We start from the raw sequence: 22,950 nt of genomic DNA, 5'->3' as shown, positions 1-22,950 counted from the left end.
TAGAACTATCAAACGTTTTGGATAGGTACAAATTATGAAACTACTTTAAAAAGGATTATTCTGGTGGTGCTGCTGATGGTAAAATGACCTTTTGAATAGCGAAATTCAGGGTGCTGGCTTTGATAGGAAATGCCTATTTTTATTTTTTATATTTGAAATTAAACCATCATTTTGTGAATTTTGAAAAATATGGCTTTTTGTATTTAAAAAAAAACATTTGTCATACACAAATATGATTACGTCACAATAAAAAAAAATCTGACGTTTACATGACGTAATTCGTAACTGGGATGTCCGTTTGTCTGACATGGAATTGAAATATGGTAAGTAGTTGGATCATTACTAAGTGTTGTTAGGCACAACCTATAACCGAACATTTGCCGCCATTGCATCACATGATCGCATCTTTACATACCGAGTACTAATCTAAAAAAACAGTACCCTTTATTTGTTTGTTAATTTTTTTTAATACACAATACACTGCTTCCAGTCTCATAATATAGCATTTTTTTTGTTTAGAGTATTAATAAAGCTAATTATATACACTATGAACAGCATCCACCGACATGCTTAAAGCCGGTGTTAAGTAATTGAAACAAGATAGACCAGTCAATGTCTGGAACTGCAGATGTGATTTATATACTTTGCTGAGGAAATTGCGACGAAAAGGGTGTTACGGACGTTATTAGCCCTTTGTTTAACTCTTTAAAATGATTCTGAAAACAAATCCAAAATAGCTCTGGGAAAAGTTCAGGGAATGACCGGGGAGAGCTTGAAAGAATAAATACTTTCATGCTAATTTTCTGAGCAATCTCAATTGGTTCCACCGCTAGGTATACGCTACACTTTCTCGTGAAAACTACTTTCTCAAATAAATATTTACAGGAAATTCAAAGTGTTTGCACCTACATCGCGAAAATCTCTATTATAAAAATAATATTTTGACTCGGACCTTATGACAATAAATATTTTGATCCGAAAGATAATGGGAGAAAATGAACATCCAAACATTATATTTTAGGTACTATGTGTAAATAAATAATGTGGAAAAAAATAAATCTTAAGTTATCCGAAACCATTCTCTTTTGAAGAATGTCATGACAGAATCTTTGCAAAAAAAATCCGGCAATATCTTTCGATTATCGGAAACGTAAATATGTTTCCATAACATCACCGAATGTGGCCTGCCAGTGGGTTGCGATATGGATTAGAAAACTGATTTTGCGCCTCGTCTACAACTCGGGTAATATCAATTTTCATGTTCCATATCACTTCCCTTGGGCAGTCCGCGTTTGGTTATATTGCCCTCACAACCATAACTATAAACAGAAACAATTTATTTATGATTTGCTTGTACTCCGAATACTCAGTCTAGTTTCCTGATTGCTCTTCGAAACTGATTTTCGTCATTTCTGTACTTAAAAAAATGGTTTAGTATCACTTAACGTAGTTAGTAGAAAGTGTCAAGTAAAATATGTGTTTATTATCAACGTTTTATTAAATTTTCTTATACAATACAGTAATGCAATAACATGTAGTTATGAAAATACAAATGGCGTTTTTTTTTTCAACATGAAAGACATTGTGGTTCATTTTTGCCGATTTAGGCTATTTATTGTAAATCATGGTTTTCCATTCGAGTGCGAACTAACGTTTTTATTTCGAGAAACAATTGGAGCAACCTACCATGATACTGACACTTTTTTTTTTCTGTGAAAGTGTACTATAAAGTATGGCACGCCGTATTTAAATTGATTCCAGTTTGTAGATATCATAATTTAGTAGATATCTTCATTTTTTATAAGAAATGTGTACCTCAATAGATAGTGAGTTATATATTCAAGCCACAAGGAATTGACGCGTTTTCAAAACATATTCTTTTTGTATCTTTTTAAGAACTAAAGGCATGCATTTAAAAACGTGTTAGGTCCTTGCTATTTAAATGTCTAAAATATAAAATCATGCTAAGCCGTTTTAACCTCCTCTGACAAGGAAAAATGTGAGTTCGCATAAAATGTGTGCCATGAAAACAAATCCGTAGAAAACTGCAATCGTTACAAACTTAATTCTATCGTAAAAAGGAATAAAAAGATAACATTATAAAAATTAAACATATAAAAAAACAACACGCGAAAAACAAAAAATAGTAAAAATTGACAATACATAAATTTTGTCTGTATTTTATAACTAGTTTATAGTTAAAGGCTCTCATTCTGCAACAATTTGCCACTCTAATAATTGTGCTGCAATTCGATCTTAGGACACCCGTTGGCCTGTACTAGACGTAGGGATCCTAAAGATCCCGAACATGTGTCCTTTACACATTTTGAAAGATGGCTTTTGTGGAATGACTTGGATCCGTGGTTCAGATCAAATTTCTGACTTTTAAATGCTTTAGGATCTTCAATATGCGATTCATGCATTGGTTGAAAAAGCTGACATTTTGGCCCGGGAACTAAATTCAGAGATTCCCATGTTCTATACTCAGGAATCCATTTGGATTTTATTGGACTTGCATTCTTTTCCTCAGTATCGTTCCCATTAAGTTTGTGCAATTTCTCGGTGACACCATTAGAAGAACCTCCGTCATCTTTTATCAATGGAGAAAGTAAGTCACTTGGAAGAGGCGATTGACGCTTTCTAATATGACCTACGACTTCGTTCATATTAACTCTGATGTCATCATTCTTTTTGCTGTTGTAGTTGACATTTCTACGTGGAATATCAGAATCAGACGAATCGTAAGAATTCATTATAAAGTCGTCATCCATCCTTCCTACAGTTCTTGTAGAAGATCTATAATTAGATTCCAGATAGGCATCGTAATCATCTCTTACGAAGTCGTCTGCCATATATCTATTTACGCCTCTAACGTCAGACGGGTGGTCCATACCCGTCCGAAACATCTTGTTTGGGCTCTCTTTCATACGATAATCTGTACGTCCATCCATCCTTAGCATTTCTGCTAGCTCTGCTTCATTACATGAAGGCACAGAAAATGTTTCCGTGCTTGAACTATTTTTCGGCTCGGTGACAATCTCTTTTTGTTTTATCTTTTCTTTTTGTTTCACTTTCTTTTCCTTTTTCTTGGATTTTGTCGCTTTTTTCTTTTGCGTTTTGACCTTTTTGCGAGGTGATGCTAGGTTTATGGGAGCCAGTGGTTTAAGTATACCTTGACGCTGCAGAGGCTGTGTAAGAACATCGTTCAGTGGTTGCAGTGGCGTCAACTTGCCTGGTTTTTGTAATGGCATGAGTTCCGAAGGATCAAGTGCTCGTAACTGCTGTTGTAAATCCTGACCTCGTGTCTGGATGGGCGCGAGGCTTCTTTTTTTAAGTGGAACAGCAACATTTTCACCCATACCATGAATTTGTATTTGATCCTTTGGTTTTATCCTTGTCATTTCTGGCAGTGATTGGAAAGGCTTAGGTTGAGGCAACCTATTTTCTTGTTGATTACTATATGGGTAGGCTGACAGTGATTCTATTGGTTCAACGTAACATGCATCTGCCACTGCTGCTAAGAATTGAGCTTTAGCCATTGCTAGATCACCACCAGAAGACGTTAAGTTATTTTCGATCATATCATTGTAATACATGGCTTCCTCAAGCTCATGATTTCCATCATAATCATATTGCGGAATATGTCTTGCTTTCCATTTCTCCAATTCATCTGGAGGCATATCAATCACAGAACAGTCATCTGACGTATCATCTCCACTGCCACCATCTTTAATCACTAATGCGCCATTGTATAAAACTTGTGTTGTTCTTTGTTTTTCCTTTGCGTGACTTGAATCACATGGTTTTGTGTTATGTTTGTCTTCGGCTTTAGTGTCATCTAAAAAGATAAAAGCAATGTTATTGGACCTAAATGATTACAGACAAAAAACAAAATGTTGAAATACATCCAGTAAAAACTGACGTGTTTAGCTGAATAAAACTGCAAAACAGTTTAACGTTCATATTTTCAAATGATGATTAACTTGTTTAGAAATATATTTATTAAAAAATTAAAAAAGAGAATTATCAAAAAGTGTGTATAATAACCTTTCATAGTTTTATAATTCAAACTAGTAGTATTTTCCTACGACATTTGAACTACCATAATTGTTTATGCTATCTTTATTTGTTTGTGTTCAAATTCCAGGGAATCAAGAAGCATTCTAAACAATAACAGATATACTCTGAATGTGATTGAACACAGGAATTACCATTTGATTTGCTTTTTCTTGTGTCTGGACCAGCTTCTCGTTTGACTGGAGTTTTGATCTGCCAGGAACCAGTTGTTTCACTGGATATGTCACTGTCACTTTTTACAGGACTCACAACAGCTTCATGTTTTTTGTTGTTTTTCTGTGACTTCTCATTTTGAGCTTTATTTAGCTGTTCTTTTTCTCTTTGCAAGCGAAAAAACCTCGGCGTTCCAACCGACAAGTCACCATCAAATATTGGATTATCTCCCTTGCTCTGAATGGAATTGTCTTCATCAATTAAGCTTCGACTCTCTTTTGATACTGTTTCTGGTAAAGAAAATGGTATACTTTGATAATGCAATGTAAAAAGTAAATGAGATTAAACGAGAAGCATCTTTTCAGTAAGCATATTCGTTTACTTCCATAATTTTCAAATTGAAATATTTCTTATGTAGAATTAAAACAAGACTACTTTAACTTGTTTTATATGCAGAATGATCTATAAGTACCTGTTTCATGTTTCGCTGCTGCACCATTTACTGACTTTTCGACGGGTACATGTGTTAGCTTGTTCTTCTGAGTGTAATCATTCCCTCCTCTACTATCATCGGAATCGTCGTCGCTTTCACTATCCCAGCCGGAAGAAGAATTGTCGGAATTCTGTTCATATCTAACCTCATCGGCATTTGGCTTTGCTATATTATCATTTTCTCTGGTACTTTCGGTATGAACGGAGGTTTTGTTTCTAAATATTTTGTCATCGGCTTCTGTTTTGTTAATTTCAGCTTCATTTTCGTTAGTTTTATCATTTTTAGTATTTCCAAGGTCGTTTTCTACGTTACTTGGTTTTTCTTTTCCACTTTCGTCGCTATTCCGTGCAGATTCAGCATCAATTTCTTCATTGTTGCTTTCTTCGTTTTGATGAACATTTCCTGCATATTGTGGCCCATCGTTATCATTTTCGTCACTATCCCAAGCAGATTCGACATCACTTTCTTCTCTATCCTTTCCATCACCTTTAAAGACGTCTTCTACTTTTGATTGATTTTTATTTTCATCATCACTTCCATCGCTGTCCCATGGTGATTCTGTATCTACCACATTATTATCTTTCATGTCATCTTTTGGGTCCACGATTTCGTCTTCATCGCTATCCCATGGTGAATCAGCATCACTTTCTTTGTTTAATTCAGTATCATTTCCAGCAGTGCTTCTTATATCTTTATTTTGTTCTACATTTTCCTCACTGTCCCATGGTAATTCATTACCTTTATTATCATTTGTTTTAGTTGGTGAGATATTGATTACATGGCCTGTACTGAGGTCACAGTGAGTTTTTTCTTCATTCTGAAGTGCTTCTGCTTTTTCAGAAAGGGGACTTAAGCCTCTACTTGCTGACCCAGTTTCCATGACAAAATTGTTCTTCAGAGTTAGGTCTGTGAGAGATTCGACCTTTAAGTCATGCTGGACTTTTGCTTGCGTGACAATTTTCTCAAAACTCTTCGTTTCGTCAGATTTGACTGAGATTTGACTTGTTAGGGATTCAATTTTCATGTTTCCGGAATACCCGCGTTCATTACTTCTAGTATCACTGATCTTTGGGGATTCGTCAATTTCTGATTGATCAGATATTTGACTGGCAAGAGATGCGATTTTTGTATCTGAACCGTCATGCATGACTTCGACTCGATTGAAAACCCTGGATTCAGTAGATGTAGATTTAGTAGATATTTGGCTGGTGAGAGATTTGTGTTTTGTAACTCGGGCTCCAAGCATTGGTTCATTTCTTTCAATTTCATCGAACATTCTGGCTTTCTTAGTTTCAGATTTTTTGGATACTTGACCAATAAAAGACTTGACTTTCATATTTTGTTCGTCTTCCTTTGGCTGTTTTCGTTGGATATTTGTCACCACATGTAAATTGCCAGAATCAGATTTATAAGATACTCCACTTGTAGAGGGCTCCACGCTCATGCTTTGATCGACATGCTTTTGTTCTGCCCTTTTTATATTCTTTTTGGTCTTGACTTCCATAGAAGATTTGGAGGAAATTTGTCTTGTATTAGTCTCGACATTCAATCCATCCTGTTCAACTTTTAATTCTCTTTTTTCGACTTTATCAAATACAAGTTTCACTCCCGAATTCGAACCTATAGACATTTGACCGAGATACTGTGTGTCGGCTATTCTTTTCTGGGATAGATTGGTTTCTTCCTTTTGTATTTGAGTAGCTGGTGATAGTGTTTTAAGAGAATCGACAGAAAATGATTTGGTCATCATATCTTGTTGTTTCCTCTTTCCAGGATGTGAATCTGGAGCCATCGTTTCTTTGCGGCCTTTAGTTTCGCATTTTATTTCGATGCCAGCTTGGATTTGACGAAGCTCATTTGGTCCTGGTAGAAACTGTTTTGGTAAATCCTCTGGTACTATGTATTCCCCATTCTTGTATGCCTCGTCTCTATAAAATTCTCTGAATTCGTCATACTCGCGACCATTACTGCTCCAGGACCCATAGCTGCTTGGTACTGATAGAGTGTCTACTTCCTCTCCAGCCTCAGCTTTAATGGAATGTAGAGCCACGTGACTATCACCTGACCGGACAGTAGTGTTGCTTATTTTGTCGACTGCATCTGGCTTTCCTATTAAAAAATGAAAACGTGCAGATACTTTATTATCTTATAACTTATTCTAAGCTTTTCTGTGCCATGTTTATTGCATCAATACATAAAAATACATTCATTTATCTTTGCATCTGTTTGCTAAGCGAATTTCTGCTTAAAAGCAGTTTATACTTATCACTTTTAAGCATACCTCGGTACAAATTAATCCAATATTTCCATTTATAGACGGCGTCTCATTTTCTTGCAGTGTTTCTTTTCACCACTTCGGCTTATAACTCAACCGCCATTTTCCGTGATCGTTTTATATATTTTACATTCTCTACTTTTTATGAGTTAGTTTACCTTTTATAACAGGGCTCTTTTGTTCCAGATTGTAAGCCATCAGTGGTATTTCATCTTTCCATGTGATGTCACTTTTCAGATCCTCACCAGCACAATTCTGTACATCGTCAGTAAACCTTGTATGTTGTCCATCATCTGCTTTGTATGCATGATAACTGTCATTTTGTACATCGAGTTCTGTTGTACTATTGGCATACATAGTTACCAAGGTAGGAATATCAGGGCTTGAACATGATTCATAGGTCTCTTCCTCTTGGTAAATGATTCTGTGTGGTTTGGTTGGAGTCTTTGGTTTTAAGGAAGAGTTGCTGCTCGATGAAAATACGTCATTAACAGCTATGTGGGTATTTTGCGTTTGAAAAGTTGAAGCTATTCTGTTCTGATTAGGCAGTTCAATATCGTTGCTATTTGGTACAACATCTGCTTGCATACAACTTCCAAACTTTGTAACACCAAAATTACCATCTTGGAATTTTACCCAAGGAGTAGAAATTTCAGATTCATTCTTTGTAGGAGCGAAGCCATCTCTATAAAATATAGAAATATCACTACAGGTTTGTTTTACAACATGTGGTTCATCGGATCTTCCGTCTGGAATAATGGCCTTTGATACATGTGCGGGGACTGTGTTCCCATTTCTTGAAAAAATCGATATATCGCTCCACGAAAAGGCTTCTTTAACGGGGCAAGAATATGACTGTTCTTCTTCAATGTCTTTCAAAACTAGCTCTTCGTTTTGCTTTGAATGGTGCTTTTCAGGCCACAGCTTATCATCATTTGATTGCTGTTGCCTACTAGCTTTCTGTTCTGCATATTCCAAAGCCCAATACTGACAATCTGATGAATCCGACCCATTTGTCATCCTTTGAGAGACCGGTGTCCAGTCCGTCGTGTAAGAACTAACTGCTGATTGGTCTGAATTTTCGCTACTATCTAAAACATCACTTCCATATTTACGCATAATTTCCGTTTTACTTAATGTTGATTCGACCCAGATTTCTGTACGATCCATTTGTCGGTTAAAAAGACTAATTAGGCTTCCATCAACACTGAATGTTTCGTCCGTTTCCGTGCTTGATGTTTCAGTTGATTTTTGTGTTCGTTCTCCAAATATTTTATTATTGGCGTTGTTGGAACTCTTAGGTTTCTTTTCGTCATCTAAAACGATAAATTATTCCTGCGATTATAACTACTGTGTATATAAATCTGTTTATTACCGGTAAAAAGAATGTTATCGTTAGATTTCAATCATTGTAGAAAATGTAAACATTAGAAACATCAAACCTCTTTTTATTACAAAAAAAGAACGTTTGGTTACTTTTTAGAATTAACAAGATTGCAACGAAACTTGGCAAACATGTAGAGCAAAGTATTTGTTAGAAAGTGTAGTACTTACTTGTTCTCGGTTTTTGTTTTTCCTTGTCCTGCTCTTCTGCAAAGTCATTGACGCCTTTCTTTCTGAGCCACTCTCTAAAGCTTCCTTCAGATGACAGGCTTTTGGACCAGTAGGAGCTGTAGGTGGAGTGATGAGAAACGTCAATTTTATCCTCATATTTTGTGAAGCTGAGATCCAGCCTCGGAACCACCAACCTTTCTCTGTGGTAATGATCGTCTATCAAATCATCTTCAGAATTTGTTTTCTTTGCCCAATTCTTTGGTACGGCACTTTCTGGTAGATAGTAAGAAAATCTAGACGGATACGACCAATCTGAGGTTGTTTTCTTTTTATATGTTCTTTGAAGTTTCTCGTGATTTGCTATTCTGGTTTTATCTGAAGTTTGCGTTTCCTTGGTTTCTTTTACAACTTCTAGTTTATTCATTTGGTCTTCATGAAATTCTATGGAGGTTTTTGCCTCTTTAACTATTATAGGCATCTTTGAGTTCACGACTGTATCTCCCATTGCTTTAGGTTTGAGATGATTTACATTCGGTTTCACCGTAAGAATTGTTTCTTGTACTTTTCGTTGGTTACTTTCGATTTTGCGTAGTCGTCGTCTACATGCATTTATCGTAGCCGCTATGACAGAGGTCATTCTAACTTCAAACTCCTCGTCGTATTTCTCCTTTTCTTTGGTAACATTTCTATGACTATCCCAAGCTTGATCTAAGTGTTCAGCCTACAAATTAATTAAATTGTCAGTTTTTGAAATGATAGTTATTCCATTTTATCATTTGTGGGGGGTTTCCTTTATAAAAAGGCGTTCTAAAAATAAAATGCTGTAGAATGTTGTAGTTAAGCTTACCCTAGTAATTCACCTGTTCTATGGTCCAAAGTATTTATTTATTTATTTATTTATTTACTTTTTTATTTATGTCTAAGTAAGGATGGTTCGTCTATATAGTTTAATCATATTGGTTTATGACAATAGCATTCATCACTTTCTTTTTTGAAATTTTGGGTTAGTACTTTTACCGTGGATAATCCTGATTTTCTTTGTTTCTGATGAAATAAAATGCGTATGAAATATAAGAAAAATGTTTTCCCCTTAAGAGTATCTTTTGCATACCTGGTCATTTTCATCATCAAGTTCCTCAAGACACAGCCTCATAAACTCTTCAACATTCACAATAGATGATTCTAAATGAAATATAATTACAATTTAAGAATAAAACAAACAAAGAACATTGTATCAATTGGAGATCTTTTAATAGACATCTAAGTATTTTAACTAAAACAACTTATTTGTTTACTATGCGAGCTTCAAATTCAACCTTACCTGACAACCTCTCAACGGCTCTTTTCATCACTTGTTTGAGTTTAGTTACGTCAATTGTATTTCCATTTCTAGCGGTTTCCTTCTTTCCGTGTTGAACAGGATCGGTGTGGTTTTCGCAGAAGTATTTAGGGATTAGTTCTTTGAGAATGGTCGTAGCCTTTAGTAATTTCTCTGCCTCTGTTTCGTGACTGTCCTCGTGTTTCCATGGTGACAACCAGGTGTTATATGATACATTTTGAAATTGCTTTGCTCTGTTGTTATTCCAGTTCTGAAACGTATTTAAAAACACTTCGTCAAGTAATATGAGACAATAAGCTTGCAAATCTCCTACTTTTTATGTCTGCAGAAATTGTTTTCTTCTTATATCGTCTGAACTACATATATAAACATTTCAGAAATGATTTGCTTCTTTCTATATCTTTAGCTACTGGGATCATATAGGAAAATATGGAATAAGAATGTCTCAATACATTATTTTCTGCCTATTGTAACAACTAATACCTTAGATCTGACTTCCACTGCCAATCTATGAGCATCTGCAGCAGAGATTTTTGTTTCCTGTAAGTCCGAAATATCTTTGAACCCATCAAGCTCTGCAAAATTAAGAAATAATGTAAAGTGTAAAAATAGTAATAATAAAATTTCAATTCAAACCATAGAAACTATTCAAACGTGTGTGATTTGGACATTGTAGGAGATTTTGTTCTCATGCAAAACTGCACTCCGCGTCATCGTTTAAAAGAACTCGTTTATAAGCAGCTTTAACGTTTCTCATAACAAATGCCCATATGAAATAAGACTTACGATCCGGGGACAAGGGTCCGATGATCTTTTGGATGTGAAACATATACTGGGATATCCGACATTCTTTGTGAATATCTGAAATGAGAAAACATTAATAAATTATATTCCGAGTACAGTGCTTGTACTCGATCATTGACACCCCTTTTAAAGCTATATAATACAATGATAGCATTCCCTATTTATATTGATAGTTATGGAATTATTGGTGATAATACACATAAAAAATCCCACGATGGTGACACCGGGCGATTTCAGAAACTTATATACGGGGTCCAGGTTATAATTTGCTCGCTTTGGCCCAAATATTTGGCACAAAATTAACACCCCTAACCCACATCCCTCCCCTGAATCCACTTCTGTGACACAACTAATTTTTCGATCACGGTACAGAACACTTCAACTACATTTGTATCTTATATTTAAGCTTTAAATTTCTCTAGGGTAGAGCTACTAGTAATTTACTTACCCATCGTTACAATTTTCGCCACAGGTTGCGAGCTTATAACGAAATATCACAAACTACTACATGGAGCTATTGCAGGCAATCTTCACACAGCAAAGATTCCATCGCAAATGCGCTGGGCGGAAGTTTGCGTCGACGTTGGTAACGTCTTATGACGTTTCGTCGGCTTTGTGACCTAAATTGTGCATGCGCATAAGAATATAAGAGACCTACGACGTCGAAATATTTTGTTGTGCCATTTACTATCAATTTCTTGTCCTTAAAGTAGATCAAACCTATTATACGGAACATTCGTTTCTATCATCTTGCAAAATCATACAACAGTACGTATTTTAAATAAATAAATAGTGTTTGGAAAGTACTTCTCCGTCTAAGAATCAGATAAAATGTGTATAAGTTTAAAATACACAGAGATTCTATTGCATTATCCAAGTATTTATACCTCATAACCTCAAAAAATTACTGTCAAAGTGTTTGTAAAGTTGGCTTTTTTAAGATATTTATAGGTTAAATTTAGTTAGAATGCACTATGGAAAAAAAACTTTTTCCTTATATAAGCAGTCAAAATTATCTTTGTCACCAATGCTTCAGGGTAACTTTAAATAGTTTTTCAGTTGGTTTCTTGATGTATATGAATATGTTTGAGGCAAAAAAGACCAAATTGAGGAAAATAATGTGCCACTCGTTGCCTGATTCTTACACAGAAAGGTACTTAATTATTCAAAAAGTTTTTTTGGCATAAACCTTTATACTGTAAAATGACAAATATTAATTTTATAATCCAAGGGGCGATAATTGGCGGGGAATATAACGGGGGTTATTTTTAAATATTACAGGAAAAAAATATCGGTGATCCCCAATTTTCTTTTTGAAATATGAAATAAGTGTTAAACTTCTTTATTCAACTTTTTGAGAAATTTTATCTACCAGTTTTTTTTTAGAAGTAAGCGAAAGTGTGAAAAGTCCCTACAGAATCTATATGAAATGTAAAAATCGCGCATATATTTAGGCTCAATTATGTTGAAATTAAGTTGGGCTACCTATATTTTTTTATTTTACAGTATGTTTGTTCAATGTCATCTTTTGGCAGTTATTAGGAAAAAATAGATGTGATCTAACTGAAGTCCTCATGTAATAATGAAAAACGACATACGTTTTACGACAAATGGGAGTTTTGACATTCAAAAATATATTTAAAAAAAATTGCTAGTTACTTTATGTTTGCCTTTAGATGTACTATAATGAGTCATTCGTAGTCCTCCAGTAAAACCTGCAGAGGATATGTGCACTTTTCTAATCGGACAATTGCACTGATGATTGTGCTAGAAAGTAGTAACAATATGAGTTTTTGTTTTAATATTTTGATGGTTGTTATGTTCTTTGCAGTATCAGCTTAGAATGTTGTACGAAGCACTGTATATGCTCAATTCAAACAATCGATTCCAGACATGAATATTTCAGAGTATGTTTTGCATTGTCCATTAATTGGCGCATGTCCATGATTATTTCCGATTTTTTTACTATGGCCGTTTCTAAAGAAAAAAAAATGAGTAAATCATTGTTAACTCTTTTGTTTGTATATGGTTGCACAATTTATGGTCTGCATGTAAAAGTGCATACAAATTAGTATCTACTGACATCTCTTGATATGGTTGACAAGTGAAACAAGGGATTTAGGGTCATAAAATTATTACTGGTGATTTGAAATAACGCTGTTCTTGCAGTCAAATAGGTACGGAAGCGTTTTGGGGACATGGTATTTTTTTTTTTTAATTTGTTATATCGAATTTATTTGCTATATCAAATTATTAATTTGTTATATCAAATTACTTATTTGTTATATCAAATTATTAACTATAAATTAAAAGCTGGTTGTTATTCAACTCCATTTTTTTTTCTGGAAGTTTACAGCCATGGATAAACGCTATAAAATTGAGTACTATTTTAGAATGCATCTCGCATCTGTTTTTTGATGAAAACTGGGCATAGCATAAACAGCATTAATAGCAAGTGGACATGTCAGAGAACACACATAATAACTCAAATCTGGATACAAAATGATTTAATGATATTTTTGAGATAAAAAAAAAAATCCTATTCCCAAGGACCTGTGATAAATATTTGCATTTGTTGAACGATTCCGTTTTCTGTTCCAAAATCTTCTCTATTTTCCAGAGGACAACCGCCTAGTTCGCAAACTGTATCACCAAAATATCGAGCAATTACAAAGGGGTCGTTTTTTGTTGAATAAGCTTCTGGCCAAAGCAAAGTTATTGAAAAGCCGTCAATTCAACCATGAATACAAATTCCGTATGGTTTGAGTTTATCATAACCATTCATGTGCATTGGGTAGTTTGGACCTTGATTATACTTATTTCTAGGTTTCAATTTTCGACAACTTCTACATTCTACGCCTTTGGGGGTCTAAACATTTTATTATCAAACACACTGTCTCTTAGTCTACAAATAACCCACTGCCCACACATTTAGTATGCATCCATCTGTACCCATGATATTTTCCGAATTCTTGCATTTCTTTAGAAATGAAGTCTGACATTCGAAGGAAATTTGACTTGTATTTTCTTCTATACAATTTTAATAATGCAGTTATTCGTTCAATATGTCTTTTTGACACTTTGATATCATGCTTTTTCAAAAGTATCTCTTCTATTTGAGTAAATGTGAGATGCATTCTAAAATAGTACTCAATTAAATAGCGTCTACCCATGGCTGTGAACTTCCCGAAAATGGAGTTGAATAACAACCAGCTTTTAATCTATACTTAATTATTTGATATAACAAATTATTAATTTGATATAACAAGTCAATAATTTGATATAACAAATTAACAATTTGATATAACAAATTAACAATTTGATATAACAAATTAATAATTTGATATAACAAATTAATAATTTGATATAACACTTAAGTAATTTGATACAACAAATAATTAATTTGATTTAACAAATAAGTAATTTGATATAACAAATTAGAAAAATAAAAATACCATGTCCCCAATATGCTTCCGTAAATAGGAAATTCCCTGTAATTTTAAAAGAAAAAAGTACATCTTTGAGTTATGGAGGTTTAAAAAGTTTTAACAATACATGGTGAGTATTCAATTTGGCTAATTGCCATAAAATCAGAAGCAGTAAATTCACAGTGGGTATGTACGGAAACATATTGGGGACATGGTATTTCTTTTTTTTTAATTTGTTATATCAAATTACTAATTTGATATTTGATATTTGATATAACAAATTAGTTTTTTATATAACAGATTACTACTATGATATAATGGATTACTAATTTTACATAACAAGTGACTAATTTAATAAAACAAATTAATAATTTGCTATAAATAATTATTAATTTAATAAAACAAATTAATAATTTGCTATAAATAATTATTAATTTGATATAACAAATTAATCGTTATATAAAGGCAAATAACATACGTTGTGCCGTTAAGTTGTTAAGGATGGATGCCCCCTTTCAGAGTCCTCTTTTTTTCTCTCCAATGAAGCAATATTTTGTCCACGATCTGGTCTTGTTTTAGTCTGATGAGTTAAACGTATCACAATTATGTTAGGTGTATTTTTTGTAAATGATAAAACAACATTGTTGTGAGTATTAATTTCTCCAAGCAATTCGTCTGAAAATGTACGTTTTAAATCTTCGAACTCTAGAGTTTTTAACAACTTACTATCAGAGAAACTTGTGTAAGATATAAACCTTCTAGAGGTTTAATTTCTAAACATTTATGTCATGGTTATCTAAAAAAACATTTGAGAGATGGGTTATATTTGCCAATTGGCAAATATATGAATATATGCATATCAGCGTTACCATTGATATCTTTATCGTTGAAGGACCATACGGCAACAAAGTCATGCGTAGAGGTACCCTAAATGCCAAACTAATATCGTTGAAGGACCATATGGCAAAAACTAAAAATAACAAAATTCGGTGCATGCATTGAACATTGGCAGTTGGCTTAAGTTTACTGGTACATTTATATACATTGAATGTTTCACTTCTCTTGCAATCGAGTGCACCCACCCTGTTTTTATACTCTTTCATAGCGTGGATCTCACTGGGAATTTGTATGTAAGTTTTAATTTAAAAAAAACGTTTTTTTATTATAATTTATATTTCAATAGTTTATTTACCTTCTGTCAGATATAGATAGGGCAGACAGTAAGAGACTCTACTATCGACTGATAAATTCGTGGGATAATCTGTTGATCATATATGTGTATAGGCATTAGTTGGGGTGGGGGGGGCATTAATTTTTGCGCATGATTATAAATTAAGGTTACAACAGAATATCCCTATTGACCATTAAAGTATGAATTATCCTTGTAAAAGCAATAGGCACTTGCGTAAACAATTGACACGAATCGTCCATACTTTACCAAAATTTGGTATATGAAGATAATCAAATCACATTAGCCTTAAATACCGACTTCTTTATTACCTCTTTTAATCCATATTATACATGGGACAAAATATACGCATCGTTCTTGATATATATATCTTTATTTTCATCACCATCATCTACAGGTACGGAGATTACATGCAAACATATTTTCACTATATACATAACATAATTAAACAAAGGATCCAGCCAGGAGGCTCAACATTTTTCTTTATAATTCTGATAAATTGTCATGGTTTCAACAGTTTATCATTTAGGTCCATGGCATATTTGAAATTAATATTAGTTGGACTTTGATAAAAGTTTTTACTAATATACATCTTTCTAGATTGAGCAAATGAAAGACTGTAGTCTTCAAAGTCGCTAATCGTCAAATATTCTCTGTCACTGATTTGAGCTTACTTCAACATCCAAAATGGCACGCATGCGATTTTCTCAAAAATCGGATGACTTCCGCTAAAATCTTGGTTCCCTTGATATGACAGCGTACTCTTTCGTAACCGTGACCCAAGTGTTTTCAATTAGAACCCGTACCAGATTAAACAACTGGCAATGGCTATACGCAGATTTCGGGGTCCTGATGTGTATATATGACCTATATATCGTCAATTGTAACGAGCCCCTGTGTTTGAATCGGAAATTGGGTTACATTACATAAATTCAATGCTAATCGATCATTTTATCTTTTAATGTAAACTTCCTGTTCTCGTACAAGAAAAAAAAAAAAAAAAAAACATAGACATGTGTATGATATTATTTAAAAGAGGTACTTTGTAGCGGTCTATGGGTCGCTTATGATTTTGCCAGGGAACCAGATTAGGATCCAGATGAAGCAACTGGCAATGAATATTCATAGATATTGGGGCCGTGCTAATATATGACCTTTAGAGTCTTGTAACGAACCACTGTGCCTGAATCGGAAACTGGGTAATGTTCAATGCTAACCGATCATTTCATGTAGACTTCCCGTTCTTATACAAGCAAGAAACACACGTAGAACACACGTATATGATATTTAAGAGGTACATTTTTATCTCGTATGAAGCTAGAACTATGACACTATGGCGGTAAACATGACAGATCTGCAGCATTACGTGGATTATAAATATATAATTATGCAAATCATATGCGAATATAAAGTACTAAAAAACGAGTGCAAGTAGTCGCTAACAATATTAGCGACTTAAGAATGGTTTTTGAGACCTAGTTTTAATTAGAAATTACTGAAAAAACTGGAAAAGATTAGTATTGTCGACTATGGGAAAATAAATACTACCGTTTTCCCTTTACTAAATGATAACTCTACATGTAATAATAGATAATTTTTTTAGTTCACCCCCCAAACGGCTTCATTAAGCCGCTTGACTTGAGTTCGATCATACAGATACAAAGTGGCACCGGTTCAACGGAGTTATTTCTTCTTATTTTTTTTAATCTTTCATCTTAAAACATCCAGCGCCGAATACCAAAAAAACAGGATTAGGTCCTGGACATGAATCACACGAATTTAAATCAGAAAAAAAACAGCAAAAAAAGCAAAAAAGCACACAATGCCTCACCAAAACCACGAATCATTATAGTGACTAAAAATGTTTTCCTTTTTTTTTCAAACAATCCAAAATCAGATGGATCGAAAATTAACATGATAACCTGTTTAATCCCTCAAAGAAGTAGAAGTTGAGTTCTATAATTATATCTGTTCACAGATATCTGGTAGTGCTTTGTTTTCACTCTCATGCCGTCGCAACAAAAAGAAATATAAATGATCCTCATCCGTGGATTTTGTCTGTATTTTATGATAGACATAGAATCCCACACTGGATGTCCCTGTTAAGAAAAAATAAGTTTTTAGCATGCTGGGCAACTGTTTCAACTTTTCCTTTTCCTCAGTTTATGAAGATGATCTCTACCTGTGAATTTAAGCACATTTGAAATATTGTTTGTTGTTCATGACCACTTCAGGTACTCAGAAACAAAAGAAAACGGGCAACACATTCGTTTTTTTTTAATTGTGTTTTGGACAAAAAAAAAAACAACAACACTACGATATCAACTGTGTTCCGGTTTCCCCTTTTTTTGTGTTTGTTTTTTGTTTTTTGTTTTTCCTTCTTTGTTTTGTTTTTATTTCTGAATAATCGGCACATGTGGTGACTGTTAAAAAATTGCAAGACAACAAGGGTTCCTTTGTTCAGGTTAAGTTTGACTCATTTCTCAGCAACTATATAATATTTACTTAAGCCAGTTAAAATTGCATTTAGGATTTATTAATGGGAATGCACATTTTCCACAGATGGTGAAATAGAAAGGCATGCAGGCATGATATTAATTTAAATTGGTATAAACTGAGGGAGTGTATTGGCAAACCCATTCACGACTTTGGCTTTGTTTTTTTTTAAGATTTTAAGTAAAAGGGAGCAACTTTCTACAAATTTGTCACCCGACGCACATGTTTACTGTCAAATTGGAGCAATGGAAAGCAGTAGACTTCATATTAGAATATTTTAATTTATTAGAGGGTACTTATACTTATTTCAGACCATTAAGGTATTTAATTTCCAAAGTGAAAATAGTTTAAGTTTCCAAGAAAAATGTTTACTGTTTTCCCTTTCCCCAATAAGATCGCCAACCAGTCATCGGGTGTTGGTGGGTTATGTCCCTTTGAAAAACTTGCTAGAATAACTTGCATTCCGTAAATATAAAAAAAGACTATTGATAATGGGTTCAGTTCGTGTATTGAGAAACGTGTGGGTGCACTTTAATCTTTTTGTACACGATTGCAACACCTTGGATTATGGATGGCTAAGGCTGGGATTTTTTGTAAAGATTATTCCAAATTTTAGTGAAACATTTTTTAATCATCTACGGACAGAAAAAAAATCCTTTTATTAATTTTTTCCCCAATTACTTAACAACGTAGATTTTCAAATAAGTCCGGCTGCTTTAAAAAATTATTTTCGTACCTGAGATTCCCAACTCAACATAAAGTGCCCCGGCCCTCTCCCCCCGCTCCGAGTAGAAAAACGGTCTGTAGTTTTTCTAGTATCTATTAAAGAAATAATTTTCACTTTATTCTTTCACTAAAAAAGGTATTCGACTAATAAATTCAGATTGAGTAGGAAGTCAAAATATCGATGAAAAGCCCTTAATCGGGGGACACCAATACCTGCTGTGAATAGCTTACTGGGTAGTTTTAAAATCAATAGCCTAGATATCCATTACAGTTCATTACAAATCGTCTGGCGTTACAGTTTTTCACCGATGAATGTATAAAGACTGACATCCAATGTAGCATTATTTTTGTAGGTTGAATCTCACTGTTATGATATAGAGATGGATTACACAAGTACACAAAACTACGGTAGGTTTTTAAGTCTTATTAACTTCTGAAAGCTATGTAAAAAGTCAGATCTTATATGCCCTGTCGGAGAAGGGATGTATCATAAAGTATCTGAGTTTATATATAAATGTTATATAAATTTGATATAGAAATTCATTTTGTTTTATTTGTTCAATGGAATTATGAATGTTAGTTTTTGTACTTTTTGTCAAATCATGTCTATAAGTTAATTTGTCAGTCTCGCTGCATATACTACTTAGACTATCTGTTGTGAGTGGGCAGCATCTTTGTTTTACTGAACCAAATACCGACACCCGATATTAAAAAAATCCTCCTTCGGTGTCCATCTAAACAAGGAAATAATTGTATGTACAAGTATCATCTGAGGAGATATCATATTGATCACTGTGTGGTGGTGTGCGAATCGGGGAAGCTGTTTTGTATGTATTCCAAGTTTATTCTATCGCGCTGTTCGACTGACAATTGGAAGGGATGAAATCTCATTTATTATCTATAGGAGTGAATAATTATATTTGCTTGTGCATTTTCTTAGAAATGCTCGGGAAAAAAAGTGCTATACGTCCTTGTATTTGGGCGGAATTATTATCGGAGAGGTACCGAAGTGTTATTTGACTAGTGTCAATACAAAATGCCGATCATTCCAATTATATACTTTGGAAAGTGGCGAAGAATAAAAGTACTCATTTGTAATTTGTTTGGCGGATTTAAGTGACTTTGAATATCGCCAAAATCATCAAAAGTGCCCAAGAAGTATCAATTGTGATAGAAATAAACAGAAAATACCAAAATAAGCCATTTTTTACTGAAGCATAAATACTCTAGGGGTTTTGTCATTTGTCAATTTAAGCGATTTTTCGGGTGAGTAGGGGTTAATATTTTTCATTTTAATCCAGAATCTAAAGTGTTACTGCAACTTTTTGGTACCATTGGAAAGCTTAGATGTTTGGCTGCCTGGTGATGTCTAAATATGTCAGTTCAGTTAGTTTTGTAGATAGTTAGAAAAATGAAAAAAAACAAACAAATTTTAATTTATACTTTAATGAGGTATAAAAAGTGACAAAAATTACAAAAGTGCTTCAGTTTTTATTTTGGAATTATATTATGGTTGATGAGTGGGGTGGATGCACGGCCACGGAGGTTATCCCAGTCCATGTACTACTATAGCGATAAGTCTGTCTGTCCATCCTTAACCGTGAGTGGGTATTTGACCTCAAGATCAAATTAATGTTTTGTGCATGACAGTTTTGTGTCCGAGTTGTAACTTATATTGGCATAATTGGTGACCTTTCAATTTGAACTTTGACCTAAAAGTCAAATAAATGATTTTTTGTTCGACAGTTTCATTGTCCTTGCTGTAACTCCTTTGTCTCGTAAGGGTAGATCATGTTGATGTGTCTTCTACCATAGTTGCTGACATTTGACCTTGAACTTTGACCCAAATGTCAAATTAAACGTATGCAGTTTGCAGTGATATCTAATAGTATAATGCTACTTAAATGCAGATTCAGACTGACCTGTTTGTGCTCTTTTCCTTTTAGGTGGTGTGCAAGTCAATTACAAAATAATTTTTGTTTCATTGCAGGTATTAAGTAGAATCTAACACCTCTTAGAGTACAAGATAGGTAATCGCAGACATTCCAAGGGTAAGAGACTTTGCCAAGTTAAAGAACATCGAAATCTTACCCAACTAAGGGTTTCTGAGACTTCCTAGTCTTTTTTTTTGTGGTGGCGATACTTTTTCTCACTAGAATGCCAATTTAGGACGCCCTGCTTGTAGAAATTCCTTTGAATTTTACAAAATACGACACAATAACAGTAACTGATTTAGGCCCATGCACATGCAGATATACGTATAATAATATCAATTACATTATATTGAGACCTGTATTTTAAGATACTTTATTCTATTCTTTCGTATTTCTAAACAGTTTGATATGAATTTGGAAGACATCTTAAGTATGTATAAACTGCTATGGTTTTGAATTAGATCATTTCATTAAAGTGTTTGCAGTTAGCAACTATCTTATCTTATTTATTTAGGCCGTCTTGCATATTGAAAGGAAATTTACGCAAGCAATGCGTTCTGAATTGGCGTACTAACAACAAAGGCAATTTAAGTAGTGAGAAAAAGGAACTAACACCGTCAAAAATGCAGAGCCTCGTTAGCGAACTCAAAATCTTACCCTTGTGTGTCTGTCTTCCATTGTCAGCGGTGAAAGATTCTTAATGTCTCTTTAATGAGAAATACAAATCCCGCTTTTAATAATCGCATATTCATGCTATTTTGTTGGCGAAAGGTGATATAAAGTATATGTTGTAAAGTCATTTTATTGAAAATGACTACTTTGAATAAATATATAAACTGCTCGAAATATCGATAATTGAAAGTAGTCGTGGAAAGAGTTTTGGGAAAGTCAGCACACTGTGAAATTGTGTATTTTTCAAGTCAGTCATGCAATTAACGCATTTGAATCTAAATATTATACCCAAAGTTTTAACCTATAAGACCATTAATTCTGATTTTTCTTTTGGATTTAAGATCTACGATAAAGATATATCATCTATCTGTGTATTTAGTTCTTATGCTCCTGGTGAGAGGCTATGTATACATGAAACACGTGTGCAGATATCGGAACTTGCGTGGTAATTTTGTTTATACATCAGAGATTTTTTGTATTCTTAGGTCATACGTGGTATGCTTGCGCTGTTTAGTACCCGCAAAATTGATTTTAACACTAGACAAATGCTAGTCATTCTTTTGTTTCACTCGACAGAATCCGCGAAACTCGACGAAACGCTTGAATGACCTAATAACATTTATGCATTGTGAGGGCGAGAATTCTGTTGCAGTATCTGACAGTATTGCTGGAAGTCATTTTAGTCGATTTTGTAGACCATTACAATGGTGCAACATAATGTTTACTAACTACAAGATAAGTCGTCCCTTAAAAAGGCAGGTCTGGGATATTGTTTATTTGGATCAATATTGTCAACTGAAGTTTAATGATGTAATGGGACATGAGAGAGTAATCAACGAAACCAAGGTTATAGTGGTAATCAAAAGAATGTAATCCAGGAACAAAGACCAGACATGGAAAACAGACATACACAACAAAGAACATAAAGTAACTAAAATCATACATACAAAGTAACAAAAGCAAATGAACAACTCGGGCTCCACTTAAAACTGGGAGCATGGACCAGGTGCACCGGTAGGGTAAGCGACCTTTGCTTTTCTAGAAAAACCCGCCGAGTTGCTCATGAAAAAGTTAAGTCCGGGGTAGACAAACGAGGAAAGGACAAATATGACCCGTTGAATAAATCAGTTTTCTTGGTGCAGATGGATACACCATAGCGATCCACGAGTTCGTGATGACGACCATAAAACTTCTGTAGTGATGACTTCAATCTTGAATTGTTCACAGGGGCGGATCCAGGATTTTAGATTTAGGGGGGTGCATAGTTAAAATTTTTTGATGTTAACTTTTTGAAATATTCTTCTTGAGTGCATGCAACGTAGAAATCTTTTGTGGTAAAATTAGCGAGAAATTAAAGTTTCAACCTAAAACCACCTAAATCTACCCCTGACAACCCATGATTTGCAAATTTTAGGAGGGGGCGCACGCCGACCACGCCCCCGCCTGAAATCGCCCCTGGTTCATAAAACAATGTTGTGTCATATTTATACATGATTGTATATAATATTGTATCGGCGGCGGACGGCCGTATTGAGGAATGTTCTGAATTCAATAACGGTCTTCTGGTTATTTTATATTCTTTAGCAAGACCAGTTAATTTTGTGTAGGGCACCGACCATTTTTATACTGAGAGGTGGGTGGGGTGGGGGCTGGGATTTTCAATGTTGATAAATATTTTTTTCTGCTCTTCTTAAAATTATTTAATTTTTTTCCATAGCAATTGAATTATATTTTTTCAGAAATATGGCAGATTTTTTTTTGCCTGTCAATTTTACGATAAACAATGCATGGAAAATATTATATAAAAATC

The 22,950-nt window shown here is 34.1% G+C and overlaps 2 protein-coding genes across 7 annotated transcripts in view; one reads left to right on the top strand and one right to left on the bottom strand.

The window, feature by feature from the left end:
• The first annotated feature begins 273 nt into the window (after window positions 1-273).
• The window catches only part of LOC148625645 (LITAF domain-containing protein-like), a 33,333-nt gene continuing 10,656 nt past the window's right edge, over window positions 274-22,950 (top strand). Inside the window, exons 1-3 of one of the 6 annotated variants that reach the window (XM_088569300.1) lie at window positions 306-323; window positions 18,888-18,942; window positions 20,525-20,585. Coding sequence is in view for 3 of the 6 variants with exons in the window: in XM_088569297.1 (XP_088425423.1) it covers window positions 321-323; window positions 18,888-18,942 (58 nt within the window). In the remaining 3 variants the exon portion in view is untranslated. Of the gene's footprint in view, window positions 324-18,776; window positions 18,943-20,524; window positions 20,586-22,950 lie in introns of those variants that run through there. The other 5 variants (XM_088569297.1, XM_088569296.1, XR_015919960.1 and 2 more) reach the window with 5 other exon arrangements.
• LOC148625646 (uncharacterized) lies at window positions 1,480-11,266 on the bottom strand. Its single transcript, XM_088569295.1, has 10 exons — window positions 11,144-11,266; window positions 10,678-10,752; window positions 10,375-10,466; window positions 9,874-10,141; window positions 9,664-9,734; window positions 8,553-9,273; window positions 7,157-8,314; window positions 4,703-6,832; window positions 4,212-4,520; window positions 1,480-3,838 (listed from the first exon to the last, which is right to left on the bottom strand). The coding sequence occupies exons 1-10, from the start codon at window positions 11,145-11,147 to the stop codon at window positions 2,232-2,234; spliced, it is 6,435 nt and encodes a 2,144-aa protein (XP_088425421.1). The 5' UTR covers window positions 11,148-11,266; the 3' UTR covers window positions 1,480-2,231.

Source organism: Perna viridis, chromosome 2 (genome assembly GCF_037379345.1).
Source record: "Perna viridis isolate PV_CMFRI_1.1 ecotype Kerala chromosome 2, ASM3737934v1, whole genome shotgun sequence".
NCBI classification, from domain to species: domain Eukaryota; kingdom Metazoa; phylum Mollusca; class Bivalvia; order Mytilida; family Mytilidae; genus Perna; species Perna viridis.
Note: the sequence above shows the minus strand (reverse complement) of the source record. Positions and strands in the feature narration are given on the sequence as shown.

What these genes read in the sequence shown, in the direction of transcription:
- LOC148625646 (XM_088569295.1), bottom strand. An exon ending in TTGATGATGAAAATGACCAG is followed by an intron (nt 9,274 to 9,663) that starts GTATGCAAAAGA and finishes ATTAATTTGTAG; the next exon opens with GCTGAACACTTAGATCAAGC. An exon ending in AAAACAAAAACCGAGAACAA is followed by an intron (nt 8,315 to 8,552) that starts GTAAGTACTACA and finishes TTATCGTTTTAG; the next exon opens with ATGACGAAAAGAAACCTAAG.